Genomic DNA, 27,300 nt, shown 5'->3' with positions numbered 1-27,300 from the left:
GGTCTGCCTGGCCCTCTGATGGCAAATCCATGATGTAGCTGTTTGCATAACACATTTTTATGAAGCGGTCTGCAGACAACAAATATTTTGCTGTGAGTTTCCAAAGCATACTGCAGAGCACCACCACAGGAATTTAAGCAATGGAAGTGAGCCTTCAACACTTTGAACACAAGTCTGATGCTATGGGTCTGTGACACTGCAAAATTTTAAAACATCTCAGTCATGCTCTACTGGTTGTGTATTAGGGGTCATGAGTCATAGCTCCAGGGTTTATTCTGCATCAAGTGCAAAACACATATGGACACATTTCTGAGTGGACAGTGTTCAACACAACTACAGGCTTGTTAGTATATAGTGGTAGTGGAGTTAAGTGCACTTATGTATTAGCTGTCCCAAATGGAAATCACCCTCCACAAATCATGATACAGGCTGGACATACGCTAGATGTAGAGGGCATGAAAAGTACCTGTATGGTGTACAGCCATATCACATAGAATATCCTGTGCATTGTACACCACCTGGCAGTTCAAGGTATGGAAACCCTTCCAGTTGACATAATGGTCCCCATGTGGATTAAGTAGGGTCTTGATGGAGATGTATGCACAGTCAATGGTGTCCAGCACCTCAAGGAAATGGGGCATTTCATAGAAAATCCAAGTAGTGGTGTCTCTCTCCTCTCTCTACAGTCTAAGGAACCATATATGTTCCTCCACTTTCTGTGGCATAATGTCAAGGAATTGGTGCTGAATTTGTGAGACAGATGCCTGTGAAACATCTGCCATGTGATTAGACTGCCGCTGGAGGTTCCCCATAGCAAGGCTGATCAATGCTACTCATACCTTTGAGCCCACAGGGTTTAGTATTCCACGTATCCCATGAGATTCCATGTGAGAACAGCATATGTCTAGAAGCTCCCGCACTGTATCTTTGTCCACCAGAAAGCATTTGACCACCTCTGACATGGAGATGATGTTAGGTCCGGCATAGTCAGATCTGTGTGTGACTCAAAGGATGACAGTACACACAGTCATGATCATTGGCAGTAAGCATGGCCCTAACAAATGCTGTTATGCTAGTGCTGATGTTGCTCCTAGCATCCAAGCGCTGACAGTTTCTGTGTTAACTGGGAAATGATAATGTAAAAACTCAGGACTTGTCAAACTGTTTTTATGTAGTTCTGAATAGTATCACCGCTTGTTTACCCTCATGTGCATTTGCAGTTACTCTCATTTCCATAATGCTGCTCATCTGCATATCACTATAAGGTCACCTGGATATGATGATGACCACACTATTTTCCCCAAGTGAAGTAATCTCACAATTCCCAGGATTTAGAAACATGGAGACCATGGTCACCCCAAACCAGCTGTTATTTCTCATCTGATGCAACAAGGCCAGAAGCTTATTAAGGATTTACATCATGAAAGAGCAGAGTGAACACAGCAGCTAATTAAAAAGCTCACTCATGGCCAGAGCAGGACCTACGGTGTGAGCACGTATTCTTCACTTGCGGCCCCAGTATGTGACGAGAAAGGCTCATGAACTTGGCTCATAATAAATGAATCAAAGTGGCTCAGCACGTGGATCATCTCATTTATTTTTTGACAAAACTAAAGGGTGGAAAATGGAATATAGGAAAGGTATGAAAAAGAGACTAGCAAGCAGCTGAAATGCTAAGGAATGAACAGGTATGGAAACTTTTTTTTTAGAACAGGTAAGATAAGATGAGAAAGGAAAGAAGGAAAGTAAAAGGGCTAGTCTGGGTGGCAGGGACACAAATAAATACAGAAGACAGATAAGACTGGCGGGGGGGGGGTACTGACAGAGGTGAAGCACAGTGGGGTAGGAGACACCAGACAAACATAGGGGGAAGACAATGGTGATTAGGAATGGACAACAAATAAGGGCAGACATACACACAAAAGGGAAGGGGACACCAGGATGGGAGATAAGGTGGGCACAGCCAGCAGTTTCACCTTGCCTGTGTTAGACCCAGTGGTTGATCATACCGCACCTTGGGCATCCTCACTATTAGGTCCTGGCCTGGATGGTGCTGCCAACGCTAGTGGAAATAAGTTTTTACAGTTGGCTAATACAGATATCTAGGCACTGGTCCATCAGCTACCCAATCACCTCAGTTCGCTGGTTCTGTCTTATGAATGGGTTTGCACCCCTGGCTGAACCGCCAGCAAGAAACACAGTGGCCCTAGCCAGAGAAGCCCCACCAGGGGCAGGGGGTGAAGGTCTATCAGCCTCCTGTTCATCAAGTCATTCTTGGGGAGCCAGCTTTTCAGATGTGGGGGTTAGTGCTGGTCACTGGGGGCTGGTGGTTCACAACAGGTTGTGCTGTGAATGTTACCATACAAGAAAGGAAACTAAATGGAGTGAAACAATAAAACAAACCAGAAACAAACACAATAAACAGAAATACTAAAAAGACGGTGAAGGAGAGACATGCAAGAATATGCTGCATGCAGAAAAAAGAAAAGTTCCTGCCATGTGACTAGAACTCATAGCCTACCTACTGTTAGCCATGAAAGTTAAGTGTTCTACACATTGAGCTAATGTGGTGGCAGTAGTACTTTCAAATGTTTGCAGATACTTGTTAATGTATAGGAAATGTGTGCACTCAAAAATACTTTTTCACACAGGAAGTATATGTACAGACAACTGCTTCCTTATGCACAATAAAAGTCATCGTGCCCATGTTATACAGTTCCTTGTAGTATTGGTCTATAATGTCAGAGTCATGAAGTCCATGAAAAGTTAAGCATGGTTGGATGACATGGTGCTTTGCAGGTGACAGCACACACCACTATGGTTTATAGCAGCAGTAATAGTCTGTTGCATATACACAAACATAATGCTGCAACACCCCCTTGTATTTTTCCACAATTATCCTACATGAATATGAGAATTTGGCTGAAACTGGTACCATCAGTGTTACAGCACCACACTGAGCTCTTTTTACACTTCTGAAACACTCCATCATATTGGTTTACCTCATCTGCATATACAGTGCCCCTCATTTTAATATTTGTGCTCATTATCATCTGCCAACACCCTGGATCAACTAATCCATTGTCCCACCAGGGGCTCCAGTATCCTAGACCTGGTCATTACCAACATAACACCAGTGGTCACCCCCTCATTGGTCAGGTCTGACCATAAGCAAATCACCCTTAACATCCACATCCCCCCCATTAAGGAAACCTCCGTAAAAAACTTCTCCAAAGCCAACTTCATGCTACCTAAGTCAGAAGTGACAAACTTCATGGCACCCATGTAGACGGGAGCTGAAAGTTCGGCTGCTGAATCCTACACTAAGGCACTGTATGAGCACATCCACTCATGCATGAATCGTGCCATCCCAAATAGAACCAAGATGCTCTCCTCCAAAAAAAGGAAGGCAGTCTGGTGGTCTCCTGCCATAAACAAACTATACAACAGAAGGAAGAAACTGTTGCAGAAAAGAGGAAAATCCCAGGATGCAAAAAACTCCCTTACCAGCCTCAGTAAGAAGCTGAGATACCTCATAAAATCCTCCCAAAGCTAGTTACAAAAATAACATTGCAAAGATTCCAAAGACAACCACAAGGCATTCTATAGTTATGTCAAGAATCTAAATGACAATGGTCAGATCTGCTCTGAGCTACAACAGAATGGCATTAAATATACTGATCCCAAGGATAATGCCAATATCCTGGCAAATCGATTTGGTGCCAGCTTCACCCCCCTCTCACCCCCTAAAGGGTCCATCTCAATACCAAATGATTGCCAAATTCCTTTAATCATGGCCACACAGGTAGAAACTGCACTCTCCAAACTAAGAATAACGCATCCATGGGACCAGATGACATCCCGGGCTGTGTACTACATGAACTACAAAATGAACTGGCACCTCACCTAAGTGTCATATTTAATCATAGCCTCACCTCAGGCTTCGTGCCCACTGAGTGGCACACAGCTACAGTTATCCCACTTCACAAGGGGGGATCCACCTTGGATCCCAGGAACTACCATCCCATCACTCTGACGAGCCTGATCTGCAAAGGCATGGAACGCATTATCATGGAACTTATAAACAAAGACATTGGCAACCTTCAAACACTAGACCCCACCCAGTTTGGGGTTCATGAACCTGACTGACTTCTTGGCAGTCCACACAGCAGGCATTCAACACCATCTCCCACTCTGGAATCATAGATAAACTTAATAAGCTGGGCATAAATCCCTACATCACTCAATGGGTTGCCAACTGGCTTACTGACAGAACCCAGACTGTAAAAGTAGCCAACTCCAAATCCAACTCCAGACAAGTCACAAGTGGAGTACCTCAGGGTTCAGTCCTAGGACCGCTCTTGTTTGGCATCTACTTCTCTGAAGTATAGGCCAAGACTAAGGAATTCTGTCTAACAAAGTTCGCAGATGACTGCAAACTGGGAGCCATTATTGAATCCCCAAATGATGTGGATAGTCTACAAAAGGGCCTTGCAGAAACAGATGCTTGGTGCCAGAGCCATAGGCTTAAACTTAATGCCAAGAAATGTATAGTTATCCCCTTTGGGAAAAACCATGTACCCATGAATTACCACACAGGTGGCAGTACACTAAACCCTGAAAGTGTGATGAGAGACTTAGGGACACAGGTAGACAGTGGTCTCACCTTCGATAACTACATCGCCACAACAGTCAGGAAATCATTCTATGTGGCACATCTCATCACTAAGGGCTTTTCATCCAGAAAAAAAGAGGTCATTGTTCCACTGTACTCATCCCTCATTAGACCCATTATAGAGTACAATGCCCCATTTGGTATGTTCCTCACAAGACATCTACAACAGCTGGAAAGTCCGCAGAAATACCTCACTAAAAGAACCACAGGCCTAAAGCAGATGCCCTATGCTGACCGTCTAAACAAAACTCCAGCTATACTCTGTGGCATACCGTCTACTCAGAGGCAATCTCTGCTTAACATACAAGGCCATGTCAAACCCTGAGCTGTTGGACATGCTCCACTTAAAGAAATCCCAATCCCTCAGAGCCACACGCTCCAGGGATCTAAACCTTGTCATCACAATGAACAAAACATGCTGCTGGGATAGGTTCCTGACCCAGAGACTCCCCATACTCTGGAATAGACTGCCCATATATGTGAAGCAGAGTGCTTCCTTGGCCCTCTTCAAAAGGAACCTTGACAATTGGATGGGAGATAGGAAATTCTCCCCTGGGATCATGCCAGTCGCCTTGCTAGACAGGGGTCCAGGGAAGTAAATACTGTGGGAAGAAATATCCAGGGAATTGTTTGGCTAGGGTTGTATAGGCCCTAGGGCCAACAGCCTAGTACCAACCTATGAACCTTATATAACCATTAGCATACACCATGAGCAGCTATCCTGCTCCTCCGCCACTGCTCGCTTTGTGCATGTCTCTGAATCCCCCCCCCCGCATATGGCAGCTAATTGCACACAGCTGTCTAATGTAACATGACTAACTTTTCTGAAACCCAGGATGTGTGCGTCTCTGAATTAGCCTAGCTCTGCATATCATTACTCATCACTGTATTTTGCATAACATAGTAGTCTGTTTCTGAATACTACCAGGATGTGACTAAACATGTATTTTCTGTTTTAGCCCCCCACCCCGTTCCCTCCATTTGACCACCTGCTGCTTTCTGCTCAAATTACCCCCAATTATTTTGTCCCGACTTCTATCATCTGTTGTTAGGACTGAGGAAAGGGATGGGAGAGTGCACTGCAGAGCCTTCTGCAGCATGGTATATGCTGAAGAAAAAGAAACCTGCAGCTGCAGTGACTATCAGCACTCACTGACTGTAATCTACCCCCTAAAAAACTGAGGGATGGAGCAAATGTTTGAGCCAAAGTTAGGTATGTTCTTAAAATTAAGGACAACTGGGAGGTATGAATGCATTTATTCACTCAGAAAATAACTCTATCTAGACCATGATGTGCAGTTAACATGCTCTGGGAGCAGTACAAGAAACAACCCCACCACCACCCCTTACCTCTTAACTTCTTTACTGAAAAAATCTGGACAAAGCCAAAAATAAAGGGGAGAACAGCCAAAAATCAGGAACGATTTTCAAGTATTACTCTTAGTCCACTTTAAAGTTGATATAATACAGGTCCCTCATCAAAACACATTTTTTGAACCATTGGAAGTACCAAACTGTAATAGTTTGTCATCATTGACTTTATGCAATCTCTGTGATTTACCAAACAATGAAATATTTTATGAGGGGCAGGGCAAAAATATGAGGCAAAGTCAGGTACAGTTAAGAGTTGTGCCCCACCCAAAACTAGAAAACACTGCAAGGAGTTTCTGGTAAGGAGCCTTGCTTAAACGGGTACACCATATCTCTTTCAGCTGTCCTGAATGTCGCATAATGTCCTGATTTTTACTTCATATTTTTGGTCCTTTTCTCATTATATGCATAGTTTACTGGCAAACTGGGGAATGAAGTTAGTAAATAATTACACACAATTCATTTACAAACTTTACATCCTTCAGAAAATTCATGCTAATGCAAAACCTCTTACTCTAACAACATCCTAATTTTATAACAGCAATATTTAAAAGCTACCCCTAATTCCTCTCCAGTTATTTTCAGCTTTGTCCAGAGCTCTTGCACTAGAATGTTGAAAGGCGGATGTACACTTAAGATGCGGGACGCAAATATTTGTTTAAAATTATACTGTCGAAACTCATTGCAGCCGAGTGCTCCTCCAGGTGTTTTTGCAGTTATCTCCTACTGCGCCTCTATATTACTTTTTATATTTGCATTAATAATATCAAAACCATGCTACATGCGAGGTATCAGAATATTTTATCTTGAACCATACATGATGGCAAACACAACTGTAGTGATATTTTATCTCTGGCAATGAGTATTTGTTAGAACTGTAAGGTGATAACTTCATTTTTTAAAGGCTCAAGCCACACCCATTGGGGGTTACAGGTACACACTCAAAAGAGCTGTACTGGAGGGAATGTTAAGTAACCATGGACAACATCGCTGCACTTGCTTTAAACGCCAGTCATCCAAATTATGTAAAGTTTTGCATGGTAATATTATTAAAATAAGATGGTTAACTGGAAAGGTAGATATGCAAGAGTCGATACTGCACATCTTATTTATATTGAAAATCTGGCAAAATCATTACTGATCTAAATACAAAGAACCGATAATGCACAAAGCCAATACTTAAATAGGTTTTGTATTAGAACATTACCCCACCAGATGCGCAGTAGCAAGGACCGTCCAACCCCTACCCCACAGCACTTTGCTCATGATGTTTATTTTGAAAAGAGCTTTGAATAAACATGGGAAAACCATCCTCAGAAAGATGAGTATGCTAAACATTGTAATTATTTCAATACAAAGCCTTTTCTCCCTTATTTGCTGGTACATCTTAGACTACATTATTTTGCTGAACGTGTACTTACAAAGGCTGTACCGATCCAAACAGATTTACCTGTTCAAACGAACACAGAATATGCTGCATTTATACAAAAGTGTTACACTATTACACGGAGAATTACAGTTCTTTAAAGGGGAGGGGTGTGAACACATAATATGCTGCACATATAAAAACTATTACACAGACTTAAAATTTGTATTGTGTAAAGGTGCGGGTGCCGACTTTTCTAGGAGGTCTTTTTTATTGCATTTACTGTATGCATTTATTGTCCCACTGCCTCAGAATATTGCTTGTTGCTTTATCTCCAGAAAAAAAATGTTTAAAGAAAGGTGGGGGTGCAGGGGGGTTTCCCCCCTGCAAAAGCAATTACTGCGCAACATTAAACCAAAGAAAGGTTGGGGGGGGGGGGGCACTGGTTATGGGCATGGACTGCAAAACGGAACTTGTGGATATTGCGTTATGTACTGCCCTTCTGACCCGCTTCTTACTCTACAACACAGTATGTGGTTAAGTACAAAGTAAGTCAGACACCCAGGACGTGTGTTGCTTTCGACTGCACACTTATGAATGTAGCACATGAGGATAACTTTATTTAATCTCTGTTTTACATATTGTGTACTAAAAGGTACAGTAACTCTAATTAAAGATAACAAAAAAGCCACGAAGCCTGTGTTTAAAAATGGCCAGAGAATAAATATTCACAAGGGATATTCGCCATCTCACTGTATAATCTGCATGACTTGTCACTCAGTTCTGTCAATCGTGTAGGACACGCCCATTCCTGCACAAAAATCGTGGTGGGGTAATGTTGTAATACAAAACCCTTAAATAATCCCAACTAGGGTACCAGCTGTCCCACTTTGCGAGGGACAGTCCCTCTTTGAGCGGTTTGTCCTGCAAAAAAATTGGAAAAATGGCAAATGTCCTGAGATTTTAGGACAAAAGTATTGCTTATATTTTCTGTAATAGTTACATAAGACAGTCATTTGTAGTGGACACACCTAAATGTTATAAGAAACAGAATAAGCAACTCAAATGCTACAAGAATAATATTTTATTTTGTTAAAAAGTTAAGTTATTTCCTTTATACTTGCTGTGGGTATGTTTTGTCCTGCAAAATCTGATGTTTCTACAAAAAATATCCCACTTTGGGCATTTGAAAAGGTGGCAGGCGGCAGCCCTAATCCCAACAAGCATAAACTAAGATTTATATAAATAAAGCTATAGATCTAGAGCTTAAACTTACACCTCCGCTATGTAGAACACTAATTCCCATAAAGAGAAGTCCAAGAGCAAACTGAAAATCTTAATCTTCTTCAGCCAGGACACTCACAACATGGCCACAAATTCACAATGCATTTATTTTACAGTTTCAGGACGCCCTTTTGACGAATTAACGTTTAGGTGTTTCAAGACAGATTTCCGTTAAAAATCTTAACGATTAAAGTGTGACACACCGTTTCAGTACGGTATAAGGATTTGTTAAAACTGAAAATGAGAACTACTACTCTTAACAAGAAACTACTGAGAAAAAAAAAACAGAAGGCTTAAAAATAACGTTTCATACGAAACGTAAAAAAGCAACTCTACATGTCTACGTTTAATGACATCACATTAAAGCGTCTACACGGTTTGGTAAACCTTGGGTTGAAGACTCTTTTCTTCTTTATGTTGGTGCGTGGAAAGATAACGAATCTAAATAGTTAGATAATGGCTGCTGTGGATAACATGATCAGTGGTACTGTACTTTACAGGCGAGGTGAAGGGCAGGTATTACTACATCTTTCTCTTTTTGTGGCTTGTACACACTGTTATGGTAGCTGTTTAATGCGCAGTGTGTTTTTATAAATACGAGGACAAGCAAGAAATAGGCGATTCACTAAGGTTAAGTAAAGTCATTTTTCTTTGTAATGTATTTATTTCAGCAGTGGTGCGGACATGTGTTCAAAACTGTGTTTTAACATTAGTAGCAATGCGCTTAAAACTTACTGCCTGAATAACAACCTTAGTTGGAAAGGATACGGTAATGGAATGTCAAGCTGAGAACTCCCATTTTTAGTGGAGTACCGGTAGAACAATCAGCAGTATAGAGGATAAATTTACATATTGTCATATAGTGTTGAAGCAGACATGGACAGTGTTAATGACCGGTATTGGTTAGTACAGCTGTCAGCCCTTTACAACCAGAACTTGAGATAATGTTAAACTAAAAAATGAAATAACCACGGCTGTCGTACTGTACATCTGGGATCTTGTAACCTAATCATACAGCAACCTCCCATCCCTCTCTCATGTTTTCTAACATTTTTAAAAGCATTTTCAGTTTCTGATTCATAGATTAGTACTAGGCTAATTGCCCTGGTGGGCCATTTTAAGCCTAGCCAGTTACCTCATGTGAGAATTAAACCTTGAACCTTTTGTCTGCAAGGTTATCACCTTAACCATTGTGCCACTGACATTTCAAGACTCAATGTAATTGCATTTCAAAACATACTGATATCTCCTTAAGTCTCCGCTTATTGTTTGCTTTGAAATACTGTAGAATTTCTTCCAACTCTTGCTTTTCTGTTTCTAATCCTTGTAAGCTTTGATTGTGATGACCTTGTGCTTTTTGTATTCATGTATTTACTCGCGCTGTTGTTATCTCCCTACATCATGTTGCACTAATTTAATTTAACGTTGACTTAGTTATCTGATTTCTAAATACTCCCCTTATTTCTTTAATGTCTTTTCCATCTTCTGTATGTTTGTGGTGCTCCATGCAACATAAACATAATCGCTTTACTTAATTAGGGATGAACAAGTGGTTAACTAGATGTTTTCCTGTATCAACCTCACTCACAATTTGTGCTCAGCTAGTTCGTATGGGAAGTGTCTTTTTATGTGAACTATACTTCAGTTATTTGATGCTCCTGTCCTGATTATGTGCAGTTTCCATTCTTTCTTCCCATTTTCAGCTAGCCCTCCAGAATATGGGTGAAGTGCCTCCCATGAAAATTCCTCTTCCTCCTTTCAACAGTGTATATTATGTGTCATGGAAGGTATTTACTTTTTTGTTCACTTAAATTGAGCCCTTCCTGTCACTTTAGAGTAGGGCTGTCACTCACTCATCTTTATGTTACTCGACCAAGTCCACATATCCTGTTCTCTGGTTTAACAGTTGAGTGTATGGGACACATCGTTTCTACTGGGGAGTCTGTTTGGCATGGGAATGTCAGAAGATGTTTCAGGTCTGTTTTTCTCCCTAACGTAAAGGGCTTTTTAAATTTTAGAGGAGATGTTTACCAGTAATAATATACTGTGCAGAAACTCTTTTATTACTTTGGAAATCACAAGTACCTCCTTTCTTTTATTTGTTGTATTCAATCATTCTATTATATGGAAATAAGACTATAAACTTCATGAGACTACAGAAGCAGTCTATAGCTGCACAACTCTATATGTATTCTGTTCACGCTGTGCTATTTGGGCAATATGTTATTTTATTGACACGACTACAAATGTGACTCTTTGCTTTAGGTAATTGTAAACACAGCTTACAACTGCAAAACATTTTACTTTCTTTATTCACATTTTACCACTCGACAGTATGTATTTTATCATCACTTGTCAACTTAAGCTGCAACTAGGAATGTGATTATAGGTGACTGTAAAACACTCTACCAATTTAGACTGTAATTGGATATAGGACTGCATGATTTATGTAACTGTAAAACATCCTTTACTGTTTAGACTGTAACTAGGAATATGCTAGTTTGGGCATAGTTACTGTCTACCTCCTGTCTATTAGAGACATGGCAGCCAGACCCGAGCTGAATATCTGATTTCCCAACCTTTAGTCAAGGTTATGCTTAACTAGGATTAGGGATGGACTCTGCTTCACATCGATGAGGAGCCTGTTCCAGAGCATGGGGGTGCTCTGAGACACATGTCTGTTTTGCCAACATGTCTTATTTGTGTCACAAGCACCATTTAAATCCTTGGAATAGTTTTGCGGATGTGCAAACGGTCTAGCAGCGCTAGATATGAGGATGCCTTTATGACAGGCATAGATCTCCTCTCGAAACCTGTAGGAGACTGTGTATAGATATAGAGCTTTAAGGCGATCTGTATAAGGCAATGTGTTTATAGCCTGGTAAGGAACCGTTGTGGATGTTCAACTGTTGCATATATCTGGTCAGGTATATGCCGAAGGGAGCATTATACTCTGATGAATCTGTTGAGGGACTAAATAAAGTAACACTCTGACTTCCTTGGACCTGGATGCCATGCCTTATTTATAAGCTGGGCAACACAGAATGATTTGCTTACTGCCTTGACCATGTTGTTTAAAGGCCAAATTACGGTCTACATATGTTCCCAGATCCCTGACTAGCAGGTCAGCTATTTGGGGTGTCTTATTCATGGAATAATTGGCCTGGGTGGCAGTTTTCCCAAAAGGCACTATAATGCCTTTCTTGACTTTGACACCAGTCATTTTTCTATGTTAGACCCTCTTGTAAGATGTTTGTGTCATGGGGAGTACTTAAAATTAGCAGCCATTAGCATTGGCTGTCCTGGCTCAATCCTTATAAATAGGTCAGTCCAGGAATCCCACATTCCCTCACTCAAAGTCACGTTATCCCCCTTCACAAAGGAGGAAATGACATTAATAACTTAAGATTGCTATAGGTCTATTCTCTCCTTGCCAAAATACTTGAAAAATGTATTCAGAAACAATTGCTAGACTGTCTCCTGCAGGAAGAACTCTTATCCCTTGCACAACGTGGCTTTTGTCATTCTCGTAGTACTGGCACTGCCCTTATAACTTGTATAGATACTGTCAATAAAGCTAGAGATAACAGCAAACTAGTCTTTTCCTTATTTCAAGACTTGTGTAAAGCCTTCTGCACAGTTTGTCACAGTAAAGTTCTACTTCAAATGTCCTCACTAGGTTTCTGTAAGCCCACCCTTCTGTTGCTCAGAAGCTACCTGTCCAGTAGTTATTAGTCAGTAAAATGGCACTCCATGCTCTTTCCTTACCTCCCAGTCACCACCAGTAGATTACAAGGCTTTATCCTGTACATTCACACAAGCCACCCTAATACAATACGCAAATGGTGTCACTCTCATTTGCACATCTAACAGCACGCTACACTTCCCAAAATTACTCGGGAAGCTTTAACAGCCACTGAAACATGACTTTGTACCTCGCAACTCTTGATCAACACAAAAAAGACTAAACTATTACTTTTGTTCTCCAAATCCCTGTCTCATGAAAAAAAAACAAAATTTAAAGCCCTCTTACTTGATAATACAACCATTGAAGTCACTTCTCATAGCAAATTATTAGGGGTGATATTGAATGATAATCTTACATTCGACCTGCATATACAAAATTGCATAAGAAAAACTCATCAAAAACTAGGGATGCTTTACAGAGCCAAAAACATTCTCACTGACTCATCTAAAACTACACTTGTCATTACTTATGTCCTCCCCAGACTTCTTTATGGTGCTCCCATCCTCACTAACCTCCAGGCTTTTCAAAAATTAAAACTTGAACACAAAGTTGCTAAATTTTAGCAAATGCCTCTTTCAGAACCCACCACTGTATAGCACTAAAAAGTCCAAGTTGGTTAGAACTGCCTCATCAACTAACATACACAGCTTCTTACCACGTATAAAACTATCCAGCATCCATCGGCCTGTCCAGCACTTAAAAAAAACATTCTACACAACTGTGTCCCCAGTTGGTTATTGCAGTCCTGTAACCAAAAACACCTGTGTCTACTAACCTATCAAATCTGCTGGGCATTGTCTATAATCATACAAGGTTGGTAGGGCCTGGAACTCCTTACCTGTATCATCAGGTCAGTACCCTCTATCCAGTCTTTCAAAACCAGTCTGAAAGACTCCCTAGCTAAAATCGGACTCTGTTCTTGCTCAAAACCAGGGTAAACTATATCTCTAAATGTGAGCAAGTACTTTATTCATTACTTATACCTCCTTACTCTCTCTTCTTCATTTATTTCTTTACTTCTATCAAATTTTCTTTCCTGACTTTCTCTGTAGTATACTGTAAACCTGTTTTTCCCTCACTTCATATTGCAATTCCTATTTGTATTAGACTAACTTACCTGTAATTTCTCTACAAGCTATGTTAAATTTCTCTAAATATTAAACGATTGTCATATAACTTGTACTGATTCTTAACCAATGTTTTTATGTTATGTTTAATTTATTTAAAATGCAGGTGTTTTTGCTTTAAGAACAATATTTTTTTTACAGTCTTCAAAAATAAAGTTCTTAAAATGTTTTGTAGTAATTTGGAGCTTTTCTCCCTGACCTTCTGCTGAAAATGTGCTTCTACCCAGTTGGACTTTCCCGGTAATCAAATGTCAATAAATATATAGTAAATAAATGAGTAAATGGGGGAATATGTGATAGCTCTCAATTTGCCTTCATTTGTAAACTTGCTCAGCCAAAGGCCCTTGACATTAGCCTTACCTCCGAGAAGTAGATGCCAAATAGGAGCGGTTCCAGCATGGAGCTCTGAGGTGACCTACTGGTGATCATTCTTAGTGGAGGTGGTGTCACCAGTCCTGACTTCCTGAGTCTTGTCTGTGAGGCATCTGTTAATCCAGTTAGTTTATGACCAGTTCATTTAGTTTGTCAGCCAAGCAGGGTATTGTATCGAATTCCTTAGCCAGGTCCAGGTGGGCAGTTTCTGTTGTTTTTCCCACCCTTGTTCATTGCTTTGGTGATCTTTACAAAATAAGTCCACCAGGTTTAGTTGGCATGACCTTCCCTTGACAAAGCCAAGCTGTGTTGAGTCCAGTGTCTGAAGGTTGCTTATGACTTTATTGATCATTTCCATGATAATTCATTCCATGGCTTTGCATATTAAACTAGTAAGACTAATGGGTTGGTTGATGGTCCACCTTTTATGAAGTGGGATAATTGTTGCAGTCCTTCATTCTTCTGTTTTGAGGCTACAGTTTGATAGTGACTCAAGTGGTCTTGATAGGTCGTGTTTCAAGCTGTTTAAGAGGCATCCCTGGATCTTGTCAAGGCCCATTGAGGCTGTGTTTTTGGACTTATTGAGCACTGCCGGGACCTGTGCTCTCTTAATAGTTGGGGAGGGTGGGTTTATGCTAGTAGGTATTTCATGAGGGGAAGCAGGGGGAGTAGGGGGTTTAGTTTGAGATTAATTTTTTCAGCCAGCAAATTTGAAATATCAGTCTTCACTGAAGGTGACATAGGTTCATAGATTAGTACTAAGCAAACTGCCCTTACTAGCCATTTTAAGCCTAGCCAATTATTCCTTGTGAGACTTAAACCCTGCACCTTGTGTTTGTAAGGCAAACACCTTAACCATTAGGCCACCCTCCCAACCCCTTGATCACCAGTTTGGCACACTACTGTGTGCTGCCTTTGAGGTTTTGGGCATAGCTGTACAAGACCTTGTAGTTGTCTTTAGCCTGCAAGGCTGTCTTTACCTTGTAGATGGCATTGTTAGACTTAAACTATACTGGGAAACTAAGAGAACTATTTAATTAGAGAGCTGCTATCAGTATGGGAGTTGATTTTCTGATTTTAGCCATGACTTTTTTTTCCCTTTTGTTTTATACCCTGTTAAAGTGATGATTCCGCAAGTGTAGCCTGTTTTTATAGTTTGTCTTGGGCTCAATGATAGTAGGTACATCAGCCTCTATACTGCCATTTTACATGTGTGTACAGGGTCTCTGTGAATAATTCCACATAGGTTGCTGTGAACACAGGGTTGAGAGGAGCACTGCATTTTGACAAACTGTTTAATAGGATGTAGTTTGCTTTGTAATAGTTCCGAACAATTAAAGGGTTTGCAGGGATTGCCGAGTTGATTTTGAGTAAGTGACACTGGAGTGGGGGTTGCAGCACTTTGCCATATTGGTGAGTACTAGGTCCAGTATGTTTCAGCCTCTGGTGGGTGTGAGCACTGTCTGGTCAAGGGTATTTGTGCTAATCAAGTCCAGGAATCATTGTCCCTGCGAGTTTGATGCAGTGTAGGTTTCCCATTCTTTAGAGGGGTAGTTAGTTTGCCATGAATAGGGTATTTGGTTTAATGGTGAGTGTCAACAGTAGGTCTAGGTATAAGCATGGATTCTAGGGACAAAGAAGGTTACCTATATCTTGCTAGGATATGGTATGGGACTTTGTCTATGGTGTTTTGCACAGGGATAAATTCTAGGGCACTGTCTTGTTTAACCAACCTAGAGTTATGCTTGTTGCCAGTATAGGTTGAGACTCCTCCACCTTTGGTTCCTGTCCTTGCAGCTGATGGTCTAAATGTGTGGAAGGAGCAAAAGCCTTGCACTGCTAGAGTACTTTCTGCAGATTTAAACAATATCTTTGTAATGGCACAGGTGTCTGTTCTCCAGAGTGAAGAAAGCTTGTAGGGTGTGGAGATTCTTGTTTAGACTCCCAACATTGAAAAGTAACACCTTAAGGTTTATTTGGGTTATATTTGTTATGCCGGTAGGTTTGCCAGTTTATTGCCTAAAAAGGGTTTAGATAAAAGTTTTAACCACTATTCAGGGGCCTAGGGGAGATGAATGAAGGCCATCTTTTGGAACACAGCATGGTTTGTGTCTTATGCTGACAGATATTGAATCCTCCTGGAAAGTCACCAGAAACAAAGCCAATTATTGAAGTCGATCATCTTTTGTTTGTACTGTGGCATCATCCTTGGTGAAGGTAGAATGCTCCTGAATGTGAGGTACAAAACTGTCTGAGGCATATTATTCAAAGAAATCAATAATGTCTGTCTCTATGTAGTCCAGGGAAGTATGTGTCAGGTTATTAATGCCCATGTGGATTATGATAGAATCATACTGGTACCTGTGGTGTAGTGACTTGAGTATATGCGTAACTTGGTGTATCCTTACTCCAGACAAGCAAGTAACCTTTATCTTCTCCTTTTTCAGTCTGGTGAGTGGGGCACGTGTGTGTCATATGATGGAGTCCCCTATGACAAGAGTCCTGGGTAATGTGTTTGCTTGCTTTATGGGCTTCACTTTTGGGGCTCTACTTGCATAGGCATATGTGTGGTATTTGGTGTTGTTTTGGTGAATGCTTTAGAGATTGCTGAGGATAGATATTGCCGTTTATATTGTTTGGGGAGACTATTTTTTAGTGCCGCAGCATAAGTTGGTCTGTGTGTGATGAGCACTATGTGGTGGATGTCATGTGCATTCTTTACAGCTTATTTGTCTAAGATTTTTGCCTCCAATGAAATTATATATATATATATATATATATATATGTGTGTAACTCTGGTATTCTGTAATTTTTCTTTAAGGATTAAATGGTTGTCTGTGACAAGAGACCAGAACTACATTGTCTCAGGATGCCCATAGCTACCAAGCTGGCTATGGAGACATTTGGAAATTGCATATCCATGTTGTCCATACCTGTATTTGGGTGGGCTACTGTAAGTTGTGGACTGGGTTATTACACAAAGGACACCTTAGTTGGTTTCTGGGGTTTGGTATTTTGCTAGGTTAAATTGTGATGCAATTTGATAGTAATGCTGTTTAACATGCAAAGTAGATGCAGTAAGCTTGTTTCTGCACAATGGCTTTGCTTTAGCCACGCTAAGTTACAGGTCTCAGTTCTAAAGGTAGTTTTAGGAAAATGAGCAGAAAATTCTTTATTTTTATTATTTATTTGCAGTTTGTTAACCAGGATAGTCAATTGGGCCAATAAGAACCCATTTTCAATGGAGTCCTGGGGAGAAAAGCTCCAAAACAAAGGTTACAAAAAGACTACAGCAGTTTACAATTTCAATCATTTGTAGGTTCAAGACAAAACAAAGATTAAACGGTTAAAATGCAATTTTTAGGTTACATTTTGTAGAAAAACAAAACATTGCTTTAGTAAATATACAGTTTCTTGAAATGGAATAGTAGGATTTGAGAATTATAAGAGGTTATTTACAGTTGGCTTAGTATTTGGTGTTTGGAAATATATGATATAGTTGTCTGTAGGAAGTGGAGAATAGGCTATGAGGGGTAGGGGTAGGAGCAGGAGCATTCCCACGTGGATGTTAGATGTGAGTGAAGTAATTTTTTAAAGGAAGGGAGATTGGTGATAGTACGGATGCAGGGAGGGAGGGAGTTCCATAGGCGTGCCAGGGCAAAGGACAGAAGGTTTTGTCTTTGGGAGCGAAGGGGTTTGTACAGTTCTGTTGGGCTTTGGTTGCTAGATCTTGGGAGTCTTTGTGGTTGGTGCATTTTAAAGGTAGAGCAGAGGGAGGGATGAAAAATGAGTTTGTGTGCGTAAGTAAGCTGAGAATAGGAGAGATAGTTGGGAAGCTCTAGCCAGTTTAGTTTGTGGAGAGATGCACAGTGATGAGTTGATGATTTGTGGCTAGTGCCAAATTTGGCAATTTTATTATAACAAGAGGACAGTTTTGTTTTGAGAGATGATTGTAGGTTTGTTAGGAGAGAGGCACCATAAAGGAGGGAGGGGATGAGAAATGTAGTAGCGAGTGAGCTTAGTAGATGTAGTGAGATATCTGTTGTGTCGGTAGAGCATGCCAAGTTTTTGGTGTTTTTTTTTTATGTTTAGTTGTAGGTGGGTATTATCTGGACTCCTAGTAGTTTGGTTTCAGATACCAGTTCAAGAGGTGTGTTATTCTGGCTGGTGATGGAGAATAGTTTTCTATCAGTGGTGTTGGTTTTAGAGGGGGTAAATACCTAATGAAGATTTACTCAAGTACAATATTGGATTCGAGCAATACTGGTTTGCTGGGTGGGCACTTAGTATTATGGATATATTGAAAGCAATGGGTGGGAAAATACTTAAATAGGTTGCACAACAGATAATAGCAGTGAAAAAGGGGAAGGATAGACTTTTGTAAGTGTAATTACCATAAGGGGTGGAAGCTAGAGACACAGCCTTTTAAAACCACAGCAGCAGATGGGTGGAGGTTGAGAAAAATATTTCAAGCTGGAACTCTAGTCCTATGGGTAGATGTTCAGAAACATTTTAGCTTAATGTCGTGGTAGGGGGTTGGGCACTCACAGATCACATGGAGGGAGTGGTAGCAGAGTAAACAGGCACTGGAATGCAACTTTAAACAGGTATATACAGCTGTAAAAAGTAGTGAAGCAGAAATTCTGGAGCAGAGTTCACAAGACTGCTATTACTACAGTCCCACCACAGACTAAGGCACTAGACTGTGCAGAACTACTACAGTCCCACCACAGGGTAAGGCACTAGCTGTGCAGAAGTTTACCAATAATGTTTATGGAAAAATGTTGTAGTAAATGCCGAAATGAGGCTCCAAACTGTCTGTAGTTCACAGTTCTGCCACAACTGTAAATGGAGCTTCAAGACTGAGGCCCCAGACCAGGTTCAAAATAGAAAAAAAACTAACTTTCAGAAGTAATTCTACATATGGAAATGGAAGTACAGTGTAATGTATAAACAATGCTAAAATCTTGGAATAATGCACAATTTTCCCACAACTGCGAATAAACCTAGCGGACTAATGTCCCAGAGGGGAAAATGCAAATGGAGATAATTTTTTGTACTTTTTTACTTTTAGTCCATGTTTTAGCAAAAATGTTATGGCCCAAAAGTCACTATAAGTGCATCTTAAAATATTTAAGCAAAATGTAAAATAAAAGCTTTTTTTCCTTCCCTTTTTTTTTTTTTTTATTTTTATTTTACATTTGTTGACCGGGCTAGTCTAACTGGATATATGTACATTTTCAGTAGAGGCCTGGGGCGAAAAGCTCCACTACAGCAATTATACACATATACAGATCTGAAAGTAAGTGACATAAAAGAATAATATTTAAAAACTAGTACATCATAGATACCACTTTAAGTAGATAACCAATGTGACTTGAAAACTTAAGTACATATATGCAACGTATGAGAAACTTCCTGATGAAAAGCTTGTATGTCTCACTTTTGGGCTTTGCTCCTTCATTTTCTCTAATTTGGAGTTTTTAATCTCAAAATAATTAGTTGTGATATACACTGACATAAGACCTGTATTTGTGAAGGTTTTAATTAATTACATTTATTTTATTTTATTTTGCTATGCCAGCAGGTGCTGCTGTTTATTTGAAAAGCTAATGATTTGTGCAAGTCCACATTTCTATTAATATGTGGTCTTAAATTAAAGAAGGATGGAAATTAATAAGAAATAGAATTATTTTGAAACTGTGTGTTTGTAATACATTACCTAGAGTATTAAAGTATTATGTTGACAAACCATCTAACTAATGTTTTATTAAACAGTTCACTGATGTCACCTTTATTGATCTTACTATGTAGACTTGTCAACCAGCCTTTCTCTACCACAGCAGCTAAATTAAGTCAACCATACTTTCTGTTCCATTGCAGCTAAATAAATTGGACAACCTTCTTGTTACAGTCTCAGAAACTACAAGCATTCTACCCCACACTGCACTCCCACAAAAGTAAACTCCATTGTACAGATAACTCCTCCCCTATAAGAGGCCAAAAACTTTGGGAAAGTCTTTTTCCGTTAATAAGACACCTCAGCTTCACTTAAGGACTTGGCTGAAAGCCCACCTCCTGTCATCAGACAAATCACCTAACCCGATCTACATTATTCTCTCTTTCTGTTACTAGTAACACTACCTTACTGTCCCTCGCATGGGAGGCTGTGTTGCATCAGTCTGTACTTCTCATTCTCATAATCTTTTGCTTGATATGGCTTCTCCTTCCAAATACACAGGCATAGAGATCAGTGCACGTGTACAATTAAGAAATATGTATTGTCAAGACATTAGTAAATATATTTACACACACACGCACATTTACATAATTTATGTGTTAAATTTTAGTGTAGTGATTGGTTATCTTTTAAAAGTTAGTGATAAAAGAGTTGCATACTGTATTGAAGTGGAGGTAATGGTATATTCGTAAGGACTTGTAAATCAAGGAAGATGTTTGTGATTACTGAAGTGACTGGGGTTAAAGTTGGGTATTGTTCCCTAAAAATCAGTTTGAGTATTTCAGTTTTAAGGTCTTGTAAAGCAGTAGAGTGCTTGCGTTACTAGATAGAAAAAGTTTGATGTAATACATTTCATTGTCTAATTTAACAGTTCTAAGATGTTAGTTTTTTTTTTTTAATTTTATAGAAAAAGAGAAAGCCAGACAAAATTGTTTCCAGTAATTTTCAGACATTCAAATAGTCTCTCCACTTCGTCATGACAAAAGATACCAAACTCCTCGAAGAGCTGTTGTAAATCTTATAAAGCTGACATATCAGGCCCTTTGTCACACTTCTCTGACTCTTCTGTAAATTTTGCCAGCTCACTAGCTCTCTTGTGAGGTTCTTGCACTATCTAATCCTCTATAGATTACCCTGAAAAGATCCATAACAGTTCTTGTCTTGACACTTTAAGTTCTCCATTTACTGTGAGCTAATCCCTGTATTTTGGACTTATTCATCTATCCAACCAACTCTCCATTTCGGCAGCCTCTTATATTAAGCCTGAGCAGGGAAAGAAGCTTTTCCATTAAAGGTTTTGTGTGTGTGTGTGTGTGTGTGTGTGTGTGTGTGTGTGTGTGTGTGTGTGTGTGTGTGTGTGTGTGTGTGTGTGTGTGTGTGTGTGTTCATAATCCCTCTTAATAAATTTCATTTTTCTAACCATAAATATTCACAAAGCAATAACAAAAGATATTTCATTGTCTGCTTCTCGCATTTTGTTACTATCCCCTTCCAAACTATGTCATAGTCCAGATTGTAGCATTTACATAACTCACTTGGCTGGATATTTTTTCTAGTGTAACTTTCATTCATATATCTCCATCCCTCTTTGCTCTGCCAGAAAACTTACCTTAACATCATAAGCGACCCTAGCCTTTCCTTTCTGTCATATAAACTGGGTTATTATATTCCAAAAGCCAGAGGTGGAGAACCTGGGAGTCTCTGAAAAATCTAAAGATGCATAGGAAACATAAACATTTTTACTGCTTGGTTGGTTCCAAGATGACTGCATACTGAGTAACATCTTGTTTTTAGCTCTCCCAGTGTGAAAACAGAAACTCAGCAGAGAAGGCCAGTAGACTTGTGTTTATGGGTGAATTTCAGTAACTGGCTAGCAAGTACACTGCTTGGATGCCGGGAATAAAGAAATACAGAAGACCAGGAAAAAAATCAGCTACAAAAAGTGAGGAAGAAACACGGACTAGGGAAAGTTCTGCAGCTGTTCAGCAAAAAGTAATGCAAGCTTCAGACATGACCTCCATTAACGTACAGGATGATGTAAGACAACTACATATAGACCTGGTTAAGATAAACAAAACACTAAGTCTTCACAAACAACTAAAGGCTGGAACAAGTGGAAGAAGATTTAAACAAACATTCAGATGAGATGATAAAGCTGCAAAAATCAGAGGTCAAAATGAAGAAAAGGCTGGCAGAATATGAGACTACTCGGGAAGAGATGTTTCAAAAAATAATAGAATTAGAGGATGGAGCACGTAGGGAAAACAGATTTTCAGTTGTACCAGAGAAGCTGGAAGGAACAGACGGCATTACATTTATGAAAGCACAAATAAGTAACTGGACTGGCATTCCAGAGCAAGACTTATTAGTTGAAAGGGCACAGCACATCATGTGTATACTCCCAAGTCTAGCTGTAAGAAAGCGACCTAGACCTTAAATAGTAAGGATGCATTCCTACCATCAGAAAGGATTGATTTTGTCAAAACTGTGGCAGTAGGACAAAAGACTAAAAGTAGGTGAGAGCAGAGCGTTTGCGGAGAGTGATTACTCATTGTACACCAGGCAAAAGAGAAGTAAATTCATCCTTTTTAGAGAATGCCGAGATGCAGGTGTGAGATTCAACTGCTGTATCTAGCTGTCTTCAAGGTATTCTTCTCTGGAAGGACAAAATCATATTTTGATGAAGTACATGATAAGGAGGAAATACAAAAGTTTGTCCAACTAAAACTGAGCTGTGAAACAGGAAGTTCGGCTTCTCAATCCTCTGGTAATAAAGGCCACAGAGAGGCTGCACCTGTGAAACCTTTTCCAGTATTTCAACAGAAAATGTTGGGAGAGAAGGAAGGGAGCACAAGAGTTGACCAGAAGAATCGAGAGTATGTTGGAAATGAAGCAGATACATGATATGGGTGATGGAGAAGAACAGTACTACAAGCAGTAACTTGATGTGGGATTACAAAGCATTAAGTATATTTGTGAAATATGACAGCACAAGAAAATCTACTAATAAGATAATGCTAGTCTGTGCACTATTGGAGATTATACTTGAAAATAACATTGTAACTTTTCAGGATCAATTTTTTCTACAGAAGATTGGCGTGGCTATGGGCACTTCGTGTGCAAATAGCTACGCCAATCTATCACTAGTACGATGGGAAGAACAATATGTTTTGTCAGATGTTAACCCATTTTTTGGCTACATTCTCTGGTACGTCCGTTTCGTGGATGATGTTTTTGTCTTGTGGAAAGGGCATGGTGAAAATATCAGTAATTTCATTGATTACCTGCATAGTACTACAGACTTTTTGAAGTTTACTTTTACTTTTTCTGATACGTGTTGATTTCTTGGATGCGAGTGTCACCCTTACTGATTTAAAGCAGATAAGAACCAGCATTTATCACAAACCCACAAGAACCAATGCCTGTCTTCACAGGTCAAGCATGCACCCGAGACACATACCTAGAAATGTCCTCAAAGGACAATCTATAGAACCCTACGCCAACATAATAATGATGAAGAGGCAGTAGTTGCTTTAAATAAGTTACAAGACGAATTTCAAACAAGAGGCTATTCTAGCTCAGAAATCACTAGAGTGATAGCAGATGCATGGAAATTGAGATCTACAAGATGTAAACCATACATGAGCTCTTATAGTGCTGATACAAGTATACCTTATGATACAAGTATTGATAGAAATAAGTTTAGAATAGTGTTTAGATTTGCAAGTGACATCAATAAGTATACGGAAGTTATTAAAAAGAATTGGCACTTATTACATGAAATACCAGGTCTGGTTTCCACAGGTGGTGACACCCCAAACTTCAGCTTTAGAAATAATGTGTCTTTAAAGCAGCAGCTCTGTAATAGAGAACATCAGTCTTTTAGAAAAAATCTCTCAAACAGACAGGGCACCTTCCCGTGCAGGAAATGTGCTGCTTGTCAGCATGTCTACACTAAAAATGAGTACATTCATCCTGTGAAATGTTTTAAACTTTATACGAAGAATTACTATGATTGTAAAAGTGTCGATGTTGTTTATTTATTTTTGTTTTTGCCAAGCATGCCATGCCTATTATGTAGGCAAAACAAATAGGAGCTTTAAAGAAAGAATGTTAGAACATATAAGGGACATACGGAACCAGAAGCAATCAAATGCTCTAGCTAATCATGTCCTGAATACAGACAGTAGTCATTGTTTTAAATTTTTAATCTTACAACAAATAGTAAGGACAAACAGAGTTGGTGATGTAGAAAACCACACTGAAGAATTAGAACAACAATGGATCACTAAATTACAAGCAGATAGATATCCTGGTTTGAATGGCTGCACCTCATTAGTTCCTTACCTTAAGGCAAGGCGCCTTAAGTTTTTTATATATTTTTTATTGTACTGTTATGGTTATATGTGCACAAAATGTGTGTGTGTGTGTGTGTGTGTGTGTGTGTGTGTGTGTGTGTGTGTGTGTGTGTGTGTGTGTGTGTGTGTATGTATATATGTATGTATATATATATATATATATATATATATGTATATATATATATATATATATATATATATATATGTATATATATATATATATATATATATATATATATATTTTAATAACCATCAGGGATGACATTCCCCTTTTTAAATATTATTGTGTGTAAATACACACCTTTCTATATATTTTATGCATTTTTCTTATGGATATCGATATATGTTCTTATGTTAGTGGAGTAATATCTCTTTAAATTGTGATGTCATACTAATTGTCCTAGTGTTTAACCAAGCATCAGTTGTAGTGATGTGGTCTGATGAAGCAACATTAAGTTGTGAAAGCGCTTACCGTTTGTCTTCTGCAATAAAGTACAGTGACGGATTTCCATTGTGTAACTTTGGTGCCTTAATTTACTTTTGCTGTTGTTGTGTGTTTTGGGCACCTCAGTGTACCTGCAGCCATTTGGTTTTTGCATCTTCAGAATATGAGACTACTCAGGAAGCGATGTTTAAAAAAATAATAGAATTAGAGGATGGGGCGTGTAGGGAAAACAGATTTTCAGTTGTACCAGAGAAGCTGGAAGGAACAGACGGCATTACATATATGAAAGCACAAATAAGTAACTGGACTGGCATTCCAGAGCAAGACTTACTAGTTGAAAGGGCACAGCACATCATGTGTATACTCCCAAGTCTAGCTGTAAGAAAGTGACCTAGACCTTATATAGTAAGGATGCATTCCTACCATCAGAAAGGATTGATTTTGTCAAAACTGTAGCAGTAGGACAAAAGACTAAAAGTAGGTGAGAGCAGAGCGTTTGCAGAGAGTGGTTATTCATTGTACACCAGGCAAAAGAGAAGTAAATTCATCCTTTTTAGAGAATGCCGAGATGCAGGTGTGAGATTCAACTGCTCTATCTAGCTGTCTTCAAGGTATTCTTCTCTGGAAGGACAAAATCATATTTTGATGAAGTACATGATAAGGAGGAAATACAAAAGTTTGTCCAACAAAAACTGAGCTGTGAAACAGGAGGTTCGGCTTCTCAAGCTTCTGGTAATAAAGGCCACAGAGAGGCTGCACCTGTGAAACCTTTTCCAGTATTTCAACAGAAAATGTTGGGAGAGAAGGAAGGGAGCACAAGAGTTGACCAGAAGAATCGAGAGTATGTTGGAAATGAAGCAGATACATGATTTGCGTGATGGAGAAGAACAGTACTACATTCAGTAACTTGATGTGGGATTACAAAGCATTAAGTATATTTGTGAAATATGACAGCAGAAGAAAATCAGGGAACATTGGACTTATTCAAAATTTCTTTGCTGTGTGGGGGACCTAAGTGTATGCCCTACTTTGTCATTAATGTTTGGAAAAATGCTTTGAGGAGAGAAAGGGAGGGGAGAATGCTAGCTAAGTAAAGAAAACACTTTCTTTTCTTAATAGTATTTGGGTTGCATGGTTTTCTTTGCATGCTATGTTTGGGTGTAATGGGGATTGTAAACAGGTGGTGTTTTTTATTTTTCTCATCTTTTTCTTCTTGTACAGTTTTGAGAAACATAGGCAGTGTAGTGGTTAACAAAAAAAGGAAAAAGGGAGCTTGGTTGAGGGGGCATGTCAGCGTTCAGATTAATGTGCTTTTTTCATTCTTGCATGGGGAAATGATTAAGAATCTTCGTTTTAAAACAGAGAGCAAGTAAATTAAAAAAAGAGTACTGAATATAGTTTTTTCTTCTAGCACTTGCAAACATGTGTACTAAGTAGCATTTCTGCAGCTGCTGTTCGTGCCTCCATGGGACAGTCTGATAAAGTGAAACTGGAGACAGTCTGGTGGAAGGGGGATTGGCTGAGGGTAAAGAAGAAAAAAAGAGTAGAGAAATTGGCTAGGACATAATGTTCACTGAAAACAATCAAGGGTTTTCCCAGGTGTGACCGCTTTAAAGATAATAGAAAACCAGTTAGACTTGAAGTAAAAGTTCTCTCAGGTTTTTTTAAATGCAATGGGGATATTTAATATAAACAGATGCTTTTGTTTTTTTCTTGTTCACCATTCTCTGTTTTTCTTTGTCCAGTTTTGACAAATGTAGGCACTGCAGTGAAAAAAGAATGAGGTGGGAAGGAGATGGAGAGAGCATAAGGGTCTGGTTAAGACAGTATGACAAAAGAAAAATTGGGTGTGCTTTTTCCCATGCTTGCATAGGGAAATAACTGGATAAAAACCCTAGGGGTTATCCAGTAACAATTTTATTAAAAAGCATGTAAATGAAAAAGAATATTGAATATTGTAAGGCTTTTTTTCTGATAAAAAAGGTACCCTTAGCAGTTTTATGTCTGGTTTGCATGTCATTGGAAGACAATTTTTGATTAAAAAAGAAATGGCTTGGAGAAAATGTTTACTGAAAGCATCCAAGTGTTTCCTCAACTGGGAGCGTTAATATAGACATAAAAAAATCAAAATTCACTTGCTAATTGCACAGGATGTACCATGTGTCTTAGCATGACGAACATTTCATTTTGGTTAACTTTAGCCTGTCTGTGTAGCTATCAACTTATGTTTTTATTAGGAAACAAAAACTTCAGTATTTAAGATGTACATGGTTTTGTGTGTCATTGGAAAGTTCATAGGTTTTGGGTTTTTTTTGTGGGTGGGGAGTTCTGTTTGAGGACTTTCAAAAAAAAAAAAGGTTATGGAAGATGTGACATAGATGCATATGGACATGACGTGAAACAACTGTCCAAAAGACCAACCTGAACACGTGTTGTTGTGTCTTTCGGCTTTTCCCAGTTAGGGGTCGCCACAGCGGAACTCCGGTCCGCTTATGATTGGCAGTAGATTTTTACTTGCCGAGTTGCCAGCCCTGACGCACAGCCTTCAATGAAGGTACGCCCATTCACGCATGTCTCCACACAGAAGATGCTCTAGCTGAGAATCGAACCGGACAACGTCTTACTGTATATGTAACATAAAAGCTGGAACTAAACATTTGGCAAATGAGCAGTTGTATATAAAAGGTGGTAATAATAACTATATAAGAAAATGATGCTGTCTGTAATGTGTTTCAGTCTAAATGGTCTTACAGATAAATATAAAAAAGAAAGAGTAGTAAACTCCATTAAAAAATGTAGAGTGCAAATAGCTGT

At 39.3% G+C, this 27,300-nt stretch overlaps 1 protein-coding gene across 1 annotated transcript in view; it reads left to right on the top strand.

The window, feature by feature from the left end:
• The first annotated feature begins 9,031 nt into the window (after window positions 1–9,031).
• The window catches only part of LOC122795946 (survival of motor neuron protein-like), a 737,856-nt gene continuing 719,587 nt past the window's right edge, over window positions 9,032–27,300 (top strand). Inside the window, exon 1 of the mRNA XM_044064429.1 lies at window positions 9,032–9,212. Within this exon, the coding sequence (XP_043920364.1) occupies window positions 9,153–9,212 (60 nt within the window). The 5' untranslated portion in view covers window positions 9,032–9,152. The remainder of the gene's footprint in view (window positions 9,213–27,300) is intronic.

This window comes from Protopterus annectens, chromosome 2.part2, assembly GCF_019279795.1.
Source record: "Protopterus annectens isolate FY-2018-M chromosome 2.part2, PAN1.0, whole genome shotgun sequence".
Taxonomy (NCBI): Eukaryota; Metazoa; Chordata; order Ceratodontiformes; family Protopteridae; genus Protopterus; species Protopterus annectens.
The sequence above is the reverse complement of the archived record's forward strand: the minus strand, read 5'-3'. Positions and strand labels throughout refer to the sequence as shown.